Source organism: Rhinoderma darwinii, chromosome 3, assembly GCF_050947455.1.
Source record: "Rhinoderma darwinii isolate aRhiDar2 chromosome 3, aRhiDar2.hap1, whole genome shotgun sequence".
NCBI classification, from domain to species: domain Eukaryota; kingdom Metazoa; phylum Chordata; class Amphibia; order Anura; family Rhinodermatidae; genus Rhinoderma; species Rhinoderma darwinii.
This window is the reverse complement of record NC_134689.1, coordinates 212,531,105-212,544,871: the sequence shown is the minus strand read 5'-3', so window position 1 is coordinate 212,544,871 and position 13,767 is coordinate 212,531,105. Positions and strand designations below refer to the sequence as shown.

General features: G+C 42.8%; 1 protein-coding gene across 1 annotated transcript in view; it reads left to right on the top strand.

Moving 5' to 3' along the window:
* LOC142750413 (cadherin-related family member 4-like) overlaps positions 1–13,767 on the top strand; it is a 144,541-nt gene that overhangs the window by 54,518 nt on the left and 76,256 nt on the right. Inside the window, exons 6-8 of the mRNA XM_075859415.1 lie at positions 2,771–2,874; positions 10,298–10,443; positions 10,560–10,739. Coding sequence (XP_075715530.1) covers positions 2,771–2,874; positions 10,298–10,443; positions 10,560–10,739 — 430 coding nt within the window. The remainder of the gene's footprint in view (positions 1–2,770; positions 2,875–10,297; positions 10,444–10,559; positions 10,740–13,767) is intronic.

Here is a 13,767-nt window from a genome sequence, read left to right as displayed (position 1 = left end):
CCGGGGCCTTTACAACATGCCCCATCCCAGGACAGCAGATATAACCAGCTGCAAAAGTAGCCAGTCTGTTGGTCTGCAAGAAGAATAGGGGGACACAGCAAAGGAGAGGAGGGGCACACAGGAGAGAAATGGCACACAGGAGAGGAGGGGGATACAGGAGACACAGAAGAGGGACACAGGAGAGGACTAGAAACAGAGCTTCCTCTCTGCAGACACTCAGGCTGTGAACTTTACCCTTCCCCTTTTCTCCGTCCCGACTGCTTCAGACGAGAGAGAGAGAAAGAGAGAGAGAGAGAGAGGATGTAGTTTTCACTCACAGCAGTCCACAAGCAGGCTGAGTAGACGGGATATGGTGCCACCATAGAGAAGATTATGATGTAGGAGGGAATAGGGGCTGCAGAGGGAGTAATCTACAGAAGCATTAGGCAGCATGTTTATTGTCAGTGACGGCGTCCCCTTTACTTAGGAGGAGTGATGCGCCCTGTGCTTCCACACAGGTTGCACACCCCTAAGGCCGGCCCTGGGTAGATGTTGTTAAGGGGTTTTTCTTCACCATGGAAAGGATTCTGCGATCATCCACCACTGTTGTCTTCCGTGGACGTCCAGGCCTTTTGGAGTTCTTGAGATCACCAGTGCGCTTTTTTTTTTAAGAATGTACCAAACTGTTGATTTGGCCACTCCTAAAATTTGTGCTATCTCTCTGATGGATTTCTTCTTCTTTTTCACCCGCACAATGGTCAATTTCACTTGCATTGAGAGCTCCTTTAACCTTATGGTGTGGGTTCATAGCAACAGCTTCCAAATGCAAATGCCACACCAGGAATCAACTCCAGAACTTTTACCTGCTTAATTGATGATGAATTAATGAGGGAATAGCCCATGCAGCCCATTAAATAGCTTTTGAAATAATTGTCCAATTTCCTTTGGTCCCTTGAAAAAGAGGCAGCTACATGTTAAAGAGCTGTAATTCCTAAACTCTTCCTCATATTAGGATGTAAATACCCTCAAATTAAAGCTGAGAGTCTGCACTTTAACCCCTTTACGAAGAAGGACGGATATATCCGTCCTGTGAAGAAGTTAGTTCCTGCAAAAGGACGGATATATCCGTCCTCTGATCGCGTGGGTACTGCCAGTGTACCCACGCGATCAGCGGCAGGAGCACGGCTGTTATGCACAGCCTGGCTCCTGCCGCAACTGCCAGAATCGAAGCGCGCTCTGATTACGGAGGTTTAACCCTTTGGATGCCGCTGTCAATAGTGACAGCGGCTTCTAATTTGTTTGACAGAGGGAGGGAGCTCCCTCTATCACCCCATCGGCACCCCCGCAAATAAATTGCGGGGCGCCGTCGGGTTTCTATGGCAGCCGGGGGTTTAACAAAGGCCCCCAGGTCTGCTATCAGCAAATGCCTATTAGGCAATGCCTCCGGATACTAAGTATACCAAAGAATTATATATGCGATCAGCAGATCGCATAGTGAAGTCCCCTGGTGGGACTAAAAAAAAAATGTAAAGCAGTAAAATAGAGTTTGTGACAAAAAAAAAATACAGTCAAAATAAAATAAAACTAAAAGTGCTAAAACAAATAACACATACACATATATGGAATCCCTGTGATTGTAAATACTTGGACAATAAAATGAACACATTAATTAAACCGCCGGATGAACGACGTCCAAAATAAACGCAAAAAACAACGGCAAAATTCTCTCTTTTCTCCCATTCCCCCCAAAAAAAATTAAATAAAAGTTAATCTATAAGTCCTATGTACCCCAAAATAGTACTAATGAAAACTACACCTTGACCCGCAAAAATCAAGCCCACATACGGCCACACTGACGGAAAAATAAAAATGTTACGGCTCTTGGAATGCGGCGATGCAAAAACAAGTAATTTTTTTCTAAAAGGGTTTTTATTGTGCAAACGTAGGAAAACATATAAAAACCTTTACATATTTGGTATGCTCTTAATTGAGCCGACCCATAGAATAAAGTTAATATGTTAGTTACGCTGTATAGTAAACGGCGTAAATTTATAACGTGAAAATCAATGCTGGAATAGCTGCTTATTTTCAATTCTCTCCTAAAATAAAGTTAATTCAAGTTAATCGATCTATTATAAGCATCTGAAAATGGTGTAGTTACAAAATACAACTCGTCCCGCAAAATACAAGCCGTTATACGGCTATGACGATGGAATAAAAAAAAGCTACGACTCTTGGAATGCGACCGTGAAAAAACAAAAAATAATCCTTGGTCAATAACGTGCAAAATGGCTTGGTCATTAAGGGGTTAAGCCCATATTGATTATATAACTGTATACTCAATCAATTCTGGTAGACAGCTAAAATGCTCAAACTTGTGTCAAATAATTCTGGACCTAACTGTATGTATGTATGTATGTATGTATATATATATATATGAGGCAGCTCATCATTTTAAAGTTACATAATGAAATTACTGTATTATTGTTGCTTTTTTGATAAGTTATTTGCTATAGACGAACATCTATTTTCTGTACCATAGGCACAAGAATTTAGGCAGAGTCAAGTAACTAGTCAGAAGCATATTTTCCTATTATACTTTGTTCTGACTGTGGATGTTCATTTGTTTGTTACAGTGTAAATTCCGCTCTGTTAATCTGAAAAATAAAGCTACAGTAGGAATGTTGCCTTTATTTGACACCGATCTACTCTAATATGTAATCTGCCTTCTTCATATTAATATTCATACAATGGTTGTTGTTCTGACTATTATCCTTTTTCTTTTCATAAGGAATTTCGACTCTTAATTTCAGCAACAGACCCAGGTGGGCTTTCCTGTGAAGGAGGGCTTGTCATCTACATAAGAGACTTAAATGATGAGCCTCCAGTGTTTGTGTAAGTTTATTTAAGTTAGAAATAGGAGCGGGGTAAAGAATTGGGTCAGATGCATAACCTAAGTGCTTGGGCCTCAATTCAAAATGTGTAACTGGGTACTGCAACTATCATATGTCATTCTACATACCTCCCAACTGTCCCAGATTCAGCGGGACAGTCCTGCAGCTCCCTGCTTCAGCATTAGTTCAGAGCAGAAGAGCAGAGGGAGCTCCTCCACTCACTGAGGACTCTATATATGGACAGTGACATCAGGGGCTCCTCCTGGAGTGAAATCCCTATTGCCGAAGCACTGTCCGGGGATTCCGCTCTTAGAGGGAATCCCCAACGCTCTGGTAGGGGATTGCGCTCCAGGAGTAGCCCCTAACGTAACTATCCATATATGGACAGTGACGTCAGGGGTTCACTCTAGGAGCGAAATACCCGGCCTAAGCTCTGGCAGGGGATTCCGCTCCTAGAGGGAGTCCCAATTGCGCTATCTACGTGGCGCGATCATTAATGAGGCTATGGTACTATCTACATGGGCACTGTGGAACTATCTACGTGGGCACTGCCATTTTATGTGTGGGCACTGGCACTAGGGTCAGCTAAGGGTGCATTATACTGTATGTGGGCAGCTAAGGAGGCATTATACTGTATGGGGGAAGCTATAGGGGCATAATACTATATGGGGCAGCTGTGGGGCATTATACTGTATGGTGGCAGCTAAGGGGGCATCATACTGTATGGGGGCCGCTCTGGGGACATTATACTGTATGGGGGAAGCTATAGGGGCATTATACCGTATGGGGCAGCTGTGGGGTTATTATACTGTATGGTGGCAGCTAAGGGGCACTATACTGTATGGTGTAAGCTATGGGAGAATCTGTGTAGGCATTATACTGTTTGGGGCATTATACTGTATAGGGGCAGCTATGGGGGCATTATACTGCATGCGAGCATCTGTGTGGGCAGTATAATGTATGGGGCATCAGTGCGGGCATTATACTGTATGAGTACGTCTATGGGGACATTATACTGTACGGATGTAGCCATTTTTATCTTGACTCTGATAACTTGCCGCAGCGTGATATCACACAACAAAAGCCATTGAAAAGTAATTGAAAAAGTCAAGATAAGGATCTTGCCACTGTGTATTTAATGCGTTAAAAGTCAAGATAAAGACGGGTACATCTGTATGGTGGCAGCTATGGAGGCATTATATCGTATGGTGGCAGCTAGAGGGAATTATACTGCGTGGGGGCAGCTATTTAGCATTATACTGTGTGGGAGGCACTATCGGAGCATGATACTGTGTGGGCTGAAACAGGTGTGAATGAGCGGAGATTGGGCGGTATTAGAGGTGTGGCATAAAAGGGAAAAAAGTTGTCCCTCTTTGTGACTCTTAAAAGTTGTTAGGTATGATAGTACTGGTCTCTACATATGGGGTCCTTTTGGGGCTTCTCAGGCTCCAACGCCTGGATGCGACTGCAACCTTTCTATCCTTCAATAGTTACTCTCCTGCATTGGAGTGACAACCGTGCCTCTCATGTACATTTCTGATGACATCAGTCAGCAACTTCAGCATAAAGAAGTATAAAGAAGTGGTGGCATTTTTATGGAAATGAGATAGAGGTGAGACATCACTTAGAAGTGGGAACATCTTCATAACCTACAATAAATTTTGAAAAAGAGTGACACTAGAAGGTCCTCAGACAGAAACAGATTTTTAGAATGATATTAGTTAGCTAGGGAATGTATTAGTCTCAGTTCACGCAGAGTTCTTTTTACACTGATTTGATGTGGAAACTGCGTCGCATTCAGCTCCAAAAAACTACTCAAATTGCTCCCCATTGAGTTCAATGGAAGGTAGAGGCATTGTTTTTTTTTTCCCTGGCAGCTTTTGACAGCTTGCAGAAAAAAAGTAGCATGCCCTTTCTTTGAGCGGTGCTCGTTTATAGCGTTTTTTTGCTGCGGTTTTTGCATTTCATTCATTAAAAAAAAGGCTAAAAGAAAGCGCGCAAAAAAATCCCGCAAAAAAAACCCAACAATGAACAATTTGTCTTAAAGATCATGTAGGAATTTTGAGGCAGATTTTTTTCTGCCCGACAAAAACCTCTGTGTGAACTTACGCTTAATGTACAATGCTACATTTTGTGTAGTGGACTCTGTGGTTGAATAGCTGTTCAATAATACAGTAGAATTTGAAGTAAGCCAGTACCAACTCTCTGGATTACCATGCATAAGAAAATTACATTTTGAATATTACTAGACAGATACTTGGAACAAACCATAGGGTTTGATATAGATGCCACCCAGGGGCGTAGCTAAAGGCTCATGGGCAAAAATTCTTACTGGGAACCCCCCCCCCCCGCAAACTTCTCATGGCCGACGGTCCGCAGCTTTCAGCTGCATCGCTGGGTCTCCTAAGTGACCCAACAATGCAGCACTAGCAGCCGGGGGCGTCACTAAGGCTGGGTTCACACACCCTATTTATGGACGTAATTCGGGCGTTTTAGCATTGAATTACGTCCGAAAATGCGGCTCAAAAGCGTTGGCAAACATCTGCCCATTCATTTTAATGGGTCTTACGATGTTCTGTGCCGACGGACATTTTTTTTTACGCGCCGCTGTCAAAAGGCGGCGCGTAAAAAAGACGCCCGAGTCAAAGAAGTGCCTGTCACTTCTTCAGACGTAAATGGAGCCGTTTTCCATGGACTCCATAGAAAAACAGCTCCAATTACGTCCGTAATGGACGCAGCGAAAAACGCCTGCACATGCAATTACGTCTGAAATTACGGTGCTGTTTTCTCCTGAAAACAGCACCGTAATTTCAGCCGTAACAGACGCTGCCGTGTGAACATACCCTCAGGGCTTAAAATGTCAGTGAAATAGCCCCAATACATATGTGTTCGCCAAAAAAAAAGTGTGTATATGAGACAGCATAGCATACCTATAGCACTACGACCCTATAAACTATGGATAGGATTAGATACAGTGGCTCAGCAGACAGTATCACACATGATAGGATTAGGTACAGTGGCTCAGAAGGCAGTATGACACATGATAGGATTAGATACAGTGGCTCAGCAGACAGTATCACACATGATAGGATTAGATACAGTGGCCCAGCAGACAGTACCACACATCATAGGATTAGATACAGTGGCTCAGCAGAGAGTATCACACATGATAGGATTAGATACAGTGGCTCAGAAGGCAGTATCACACATGATTGGATTAGATATAGGGCCCAGCAGACAGTATCACACATGATTGGATTAGATATAGGGCCCAGCAGAAAGTATCACACATGATCGGATTAGATACAGGACTCAGCTCGCTGACATTGCGTCTCCAGCGCTGGACCCAGGATAGGTAAGAATAATAATTTTGCTTCTTTATGTGTTACTGACTATTTTTGTGTGTTTGTGTTTTTTTTACAGGTTCGGTTGTTGGACTTCGGATTCGAGGACTTCAATGACGGCGTTTTTTTTATTCTCAATAAAATGGTTAATGAGGGTTGTGTTTTTTTATTTCAATAAAATATTTTTTCTATGTGCTTGTATCTTTTAAACTTTATTATCACCGCCTTAGTAATGGCCGCTGGCTGATTGACAACCTCCATTACTAAGGCAAGGCTTAATGTTAGCCGGTGCAGAGGCTACACTAACCCCCATTATTACCCCGGTACCCACCGCCACCAGGGGTACTGGGAAGAGCCAGGTACGAACCAGTACCCGACCATCTGTAGTGACGGGCAGGCACCGGGGTGGCCGCAGGCTGGTAGTATTAGGCTGGGGAAGGCCAAAAACAGTGGCCCTTGCCACCCTTGTAATGCTGCCTGCTGCTGCTGTGTTGTATCTGGCTGGTTATGAAAATTGGGGGGGACCCCACATCGTTCTTTCCAATTTTTTATTTTTTTTTAAATGACGTGGGGTCCCCCCCATTTTTCATAACCAGCCAGATACAATAAAGCAGCAGCAGCCTAGCATCACCAGGGTAGGAAGCGCCACTGTTTTTGGCCTTTCCCCTCCTAGTAATACCAGCCTGCGGCCACCCCAGTGGCCGACCATCACTACAGATGGTCAGGTACTGGATCGTACCCGACTCTTCCCAGCACCCCTGGTGGCGGTGGGTACCGGGGTAATAAAGGGGGTTAGTGTTCGCCTCTGCACTGGCTAACAGTAAGCCCCGCCTTAGCAATGGATGCTGTCAATCAGCCGGCGGCCATTACTAAGGCGGTAGTAATATAGTTTAAAAAAAACACAAAGACATAGAAAAAATATTTTATTGAAATAAAAAAAAAACCCACACAGCCCTCATTAACCATTTTATTGATAATAAAAAAAAAGCTGTCATCGAAGTAGTCCTGGAATCCGACGTAGTCCAACGACCGAACCTGTAAGAAAACACACAAAAAATTATTAGTAACACGTGTGTTAGGCTTAGATACAGGGCCCATGTGTGATACTGTCTGTGGGACCCTGTATCTAAGCCTACCACAACGTATGGCTTAGATACAGGGTCCAGCAGACAGTAATCTTATACAGTCTGGTAGGCTTAGATACAGTGTGGTAGGCTTAGATACAGGGTCCCACAGACAGTATCACACATGGGCCATGTATCTAAGCCTACCATGTGATTGGCTTAGATACAGGGCCCAGCAGACAGGATCACGCATGGGCCATGTACAGTGAAGGAAATAAGTATTTGATCCCTTGCTGATTTTGTAAGTTTGCCCATTGTCAAAGACATGAACAGTCTAGAATTTTTAGGCTAGGTTAATTTTACCAGTGAGAGATAGATTATGTAAAAAAAAAAAAATAAATCACATTGTCAAAATTATATATATTTATTTGCATTGTGCACAGAGAAATAAGTATTTGATCCCTTTGGCAAACAAGACTTAATACTTGGTGGCAAAACCCTTGTTGGCAAGCACAGCAGTCAGACATTTTTAGTAGTTGATGATGAGGTTTGCACACATGTTAGATGGAATTTTGGCCCACTCCTCTTTGCAGATCATCTGTAAATCATTAAGATTTCGAGGCTGTCGCTTGGCAACTCGGATCTTCAGCTCCCTCCATAAGTTTTCGATGGGATTAAGGTCTGGAGACTGGCTAGGCCACTCCATGACCTTAAGGTGCTTCTTTTTGAGCCACTCCTTTGTTGCCTTGGCTGTATGTTTTGGGTAATTGTCGTGCTGGAAGACCCAGCCACGAGCCATTTTTAATATCCTGGTGGAGGGAAGGAGGTTGTCACTCAGGATTTGATGGTACATGGCTCCATCCATTCTCCCATTGATGCTGTGAAGTAGTCCTGTGCCCTTAGCAGAGAAGCACCCCCAAAACATAATGTTTCCACCTCCATGCTTGAAAGTGGGGACGGTGTTCTTTGGGTCATAGGCAGCATTTCTCTTCCTCCAAAAACTGAGTTGAGTTAATGCCAAAGAGCTCAATTTTAGTCTCATGTGACCACAGCACCTTCTCCCAATCACTCTCAGAATCATCCAGATGTTCATTTGCAAACTTCAGATGGGCCTGTACATGTGCCTTCTTGAGCAGGGGGACCTTGCGGGCACTGCAGGATTTTAATCCATTACGGCGTAATGTGTTACCAATGGTTTTCTTGGTGACTGTGGTCCCAGCTGCCTTGAGATCATTAACAAGTTCCCCCCGTGTAGTTTTCGGCTGAGCTCTCACCTTCCTCAGGATCAAGGATACCCCACGAGGTGAGATTTTGCATGGAGCCCCAGATCGATGTCGATTGACAGTCATTTTGTATGTCTTCCATTTTCTTACTATTGCACCAACAGTTGTCTCCTTCTCACCCAGGATCTTACTTATGGTTTTGTAGCCCATTCCAGCCTTGTCCCTGACATCCTTAGAAAGCTCTTTGGTCTTGCCCATGTTGTAGAGGTTAGAGTCAGACTGATTAATTGAGTCTGTGGACAGGAGTCTTTTATACAGGTGACCATGTAAGACAGCTGTCTTTAATGCAGGCACCAAGTTGATTTGGAGCGTGTAACTGGTCTGGAGGAGGCTGAACTCTTAATGGTTGGTAGGGGATCAAATACTTATTTCTCTGTGCACAATGCAAATAAATATATATAATTTTGACAATGTGATTTTCTTTTTTTTTTTTTTTATATAATCTATCTCTCACTGGTAAAATTAACCTAGTCTAAAAATTCTAGACTGTTCATGACTTTGACAGTGGGCAAACTTACAAAATCAGCAAGGGATCAAATACTTATTTCCTCCACTGTATCTAAGCCTACCATGTGATTGGCTTAGATACAGGGCCCAGCAGACAGGATCATACAATCTGTGATCCTGTCTCATGGGCCCCCTAAGCCTGCTACATCGTAGGCTTAGGGGTTGTACAGTCCCTAAACATTGATGGCCTATCCTCAGGATAGGCCATCAATAGCTGATGTGTCTCTCGGGACCCGCAAATCAGCTGTTTTGAAGGGGCCGCAGCACTCGTACGAGAGCTGCTTCCCCTTCATTTCACTACTCGCCCACACTGTGAATCGCCGACACAGATTCACAGTGTGACCGGAATGAAGTGACAGGAATGAAGGGGAGCAGCTCTCGTCCTTGTGCTGCGGCCCCTTCAAAACAGCTGATTGGCGGGTCCCGGGAGTCGGACCCCGCCAGTCAGGGCTAACCTTACCTTCCTCTTCCGCCGCGGCGGGAGTTCTGTCGTCTCGATGCTGTGCGCGGCGCATAGCGCTGTGACGTCATGCGCTGCGCACAGCGCTTGACGTCAGGACCTCCGCTGCGATCCGGAACCAGGAAGGTAAGTAAAGTATGTTACTATAGTAACAGGGGCCCGCGGCCCGAGTTACTATAGTAACTTTTTATTGATGTGGTGCGGGGAGGCGTGGGCCCCCCTGGCTTCGGGGCCCGGTCGCAATTGTGACCGCTGCGACCCCTATAGCTACGCCAGTGATGCCACCGCTTACTCACTTTGAAAACATAGCTGATGTTTTCTTAAGGTGGCCATTTCTGAACAGATTCTTATGTCAATATAACCAATAGATGGCACATAGGGCCTGTTCACATCAGCGTTGGGCTTCTGTTCATCAAATCCGTTCTACCTTTCTGTCCGAGGAACCGATGAACGAAAACCATGGTAATGCTTCCGTTGCAGATGGTTTCCGTTTGTTTGCGTTTCGTAAAGTTTTTTTTTTTTCACGGAACTAGTGTAGTTGACTACTCTATTGTTTCCGCAATAAACGGAAACCAACTGCAACGGAAACATTACCATTGAAATCAATGGTAATGCAAATGGAAGCTATGGTTTCTGTTTGGCTTTCCGTTCATCGGTTCCTCCAACAAAAAGTTTGAACGGAACTGATGAATGGAAGCCCAATGCTGATGTGAACACACCCTTATACCATTAACCTATAGTTGGATTGTTTTGTTTTCATCTACAGTAAAATAGAAAATGACACAATTTACGTACCTGAAAATACACTTATTGGATCGGTCATAGAAGTATTTGAAGCAACAGATCGAGACGCTGCAAGTACAATCTTATATGGCTTTCCAGGGTCATCATCCTTGTTTAATATAAATCCAGGTATTCTCATTTTATTTTTTTTTATGAACTCCTGCTTTAAAATTGTAAAAATGCTCACATTTAGGGCATCTATAGAAAACTCAAATTCCTCAATACAATGTGTGTTTCTTTTACAGTTACTGGAGCATTAACTTTTCTTCAACCACTGGATTATGACAACCCTGATAATCACAAAGCATATTCCTTAGTTATTACTGCTACTGATGGTGTTCATATAGCTTACTATCCCATCCATGTTTTCATAGAAAATGTGGATGAACCACCAAAATGTGACCCTGCCTTTTCTACTGGAACAGGTAAGAACCTTGTGATTTGAGTTTAATTGATAAACTGAAAGAGAATCTCAGAATTATTTCAGTATTTAAAGGGGATGACCCATCTGGTTTAGAAAAAAATATGTCTCAAAATTCCTTCAGGATTTTTGGGGCAGATTTTGAAAGGGAATTTTTGATACCTTTTTTTTCTAGCAGTTTTTTGTTTTTAATTAAGCAAATTGAAAACATTTAAAAAAAAAAAATCAATGGATGGAGATTTTGGGTTTCTTTTGGGGCTTTTTATGACATCAAAATCATCACAAAACACTGTGTGAACTGGGCCTCAGGGTATGTTCATATGCTTAACAAAAAACGTCTGAAAATACGGAGCTGTTTACAAGGGAAAACAGCTCCTGATTTTCTGCCATTTTTTAAGCAACTTGCGATTTTCTGCCGTTTTTTACAGCTGTTTGTGGAGCTGTTTTTCTATTGAGACAATGAAAAACTACTCCAAAAATGGCTCAAGTAGTGACATGCACTTGTTTTTACGAGGCGTTTTTTTACGCGGCAGTTTTTAAAAACGGCCGTGTAAAAAACGCCCAGTGGGAATGGAACGCCGTTTTTTCTATTGAAATCAATAGGCAGATGTTTGTAGGTGTTCAGCCCCCGCATTTTTATAAATTTTTTGGGGCGTTTACGGCCCGAAAAAGGCCTGAAAATAGGCCATGTGACCATATCCTTATAGTTTTTTCAGAGGGGTCTGGTTGATGAAATTCCCTGCGCAATTAGTGGTTATCATTAAGGTATGTTCACACGCAGTGTTTTCAGGCATATTTCGGGGTGTTTACGCCTCGAAAAACGTCTGAAAAAACGGGAGCTGAACGCCTACAAACATCTGACCATTGAAATTAATGGGAAAAACAGCATTTAGTTCATACGGGGCGTCTTTTTACGTTGCTGTTTTAAAAAAACGGAGTGTAAAAAGACGCTCCTTAAAAAGAAGTGCATGTCACTTCTTGAGGCGTTTTTTGGAGCTGATTTTACATTGAACACTATGAAAAACGCCTGAAAAGAAGCCTCCAAAGAAGCTCCAAATTAAAAGAAGCTTCATTTTCTCTGAAAACAGCTCTGTAATTTTCAGCCGTTTTTAACTCAGCATGTGAACATACCCTTAGGGGAAGCATCTGGCACCTGAGTATTTCCCCTACAGTCAGGGTATGTTCACACACAAACTCAAAAACGTCTCAAAATACGGAGCTGTTTTCAAGGGAAACTCGCGTTTTTCGCAGCGTTTTTTGTGGCGTTTATTTACACCCGTTTTTGGTGCTGTTTTCAATAGAGTCTATGAAAAACGTCTCCAAAAACGTCCCAAGAAGTACCCGGAACTTCTTTTTCACGGCCGTTTTTTTAAAAACGACCGCGTAAAAAAATGGCCCATCGGAACAGAACGCCGTTTTTCCCATTGAAACCAATGGGCAGATGTTTGGAGGCGTTCTGTTTCCGATTTTTCGGCCGTTTTTCGGGCGTTTACGGCCCAAAAAACGGCCAATAATAGGCCATCTGAACATACCCTAACACTTTAAATGATGTGTGGAGAACTCCAGAGCCAGAGCTGCACTTGAAAAGTTCTCCAGACAGAACAATCCCTTTAATGCTATCTAATATCTATAACTAACCATCTAATATTTGTACTGGGACACTAACCTTAATTTTTGTATTTTAATTTATAGTGTGAGTATAAATATATATGTAAAAATATTAAAAGTTTATTTTTGTACTTTCCTCATGGGAAACAATTTTTTTAGTGGCAAAGCCAAAACCAGAATTTAATCCAGGAGAGGAGATCTATAAGGCCTTCTTATATATATATATATATATATATATATATAGTTTCTGTTTCGGTTCCATTCCTGGTTGTGGCTTAACCCCTATCCGCACGAGTAAGTAACTGTACGTTGTTGCGGGAGGTTACTTCCCGCACGAGGACGTACAGTTACTGAGTTTTTTCCGGTGCACACTGTCGCCGACAGCTGACACTCCACTCTTGCCGGCCAGCGGTTCTTTGCTGCTGATTTAGGCGAATTAACCCCTTAAATTCGGCGATCGGTTGCAATCGCCGAATTTTAAGGGTTTCTAACATATCGGCAGACCTCGGTCCGAAATCGCGGGGTTTGCCGATAGTTAGTATGGCAAACGGAAGCCAATCAATGGCTTCCGTGTCTGCCATGGACAGAAGCCCATCAGGACCAACCTTAAGCTGGTCCTGATAGGCTTCCTGTCAGAGTGACAGGAAGTCACTGTGTGGTTCCCGATGCACACTGTCGGCGACAAGGTGTGCATCGTGAACTGGGAGATCAGCTGTTCCCGACAGCTGACACTCCAGTGTTGCCGATCAGCGGCTCATCGGCGCTTATTTTGGCAATTAACCCGTTACATGCGGGGCTCGAGTGCGATGTCTGCATGTAGGGGGTTTGTAGCACATCAGCACCCCTATGCAATTGTGGGGGCTGCTGATGCTTGTGATGGCAAAATAAAGTGTTAAAAATAAAAAAAGTTAATAAAAATGTTTTATAAAAGTGTAAAAATAAAAGTTTTTGTTTTCCTATAATAAGTCATTTATTATAGGTTAAAAATGAAAACTTTAAAAAAAGTACAGATATTTGGTATCACCGTGTTCGTAATGACCCAAACTATGAAACTATAATGTTAATTTTTCCACACGGTGAACGCCGCAAACAAAATAAACAGAAAACTATGTCAGCATCGCTATTTTTTGGTCACCACCCGTCCCAAGATATAGAATAAAACGTGATCAAAAAGTTGCATTTATCCCAAAATAGTACCAATAAAAACTATCCCCGTCCCGAAAAAAACAAGACCTCCCACAGCTTTTTTGACGAAAAAATAAAAAAAGTTACGGCTCAGAATAGGGTGTCTCAGAAAATAAATTATTTTATAGAAACGTAATTTTATTGTTAAAACGCTGCAAAACTTTAAAAAAACTAATTTTACCGGCCGGCAGAATAAAGTAAAACATAATTTATTGTGCACAGTGAACTCTGTAAGAAAT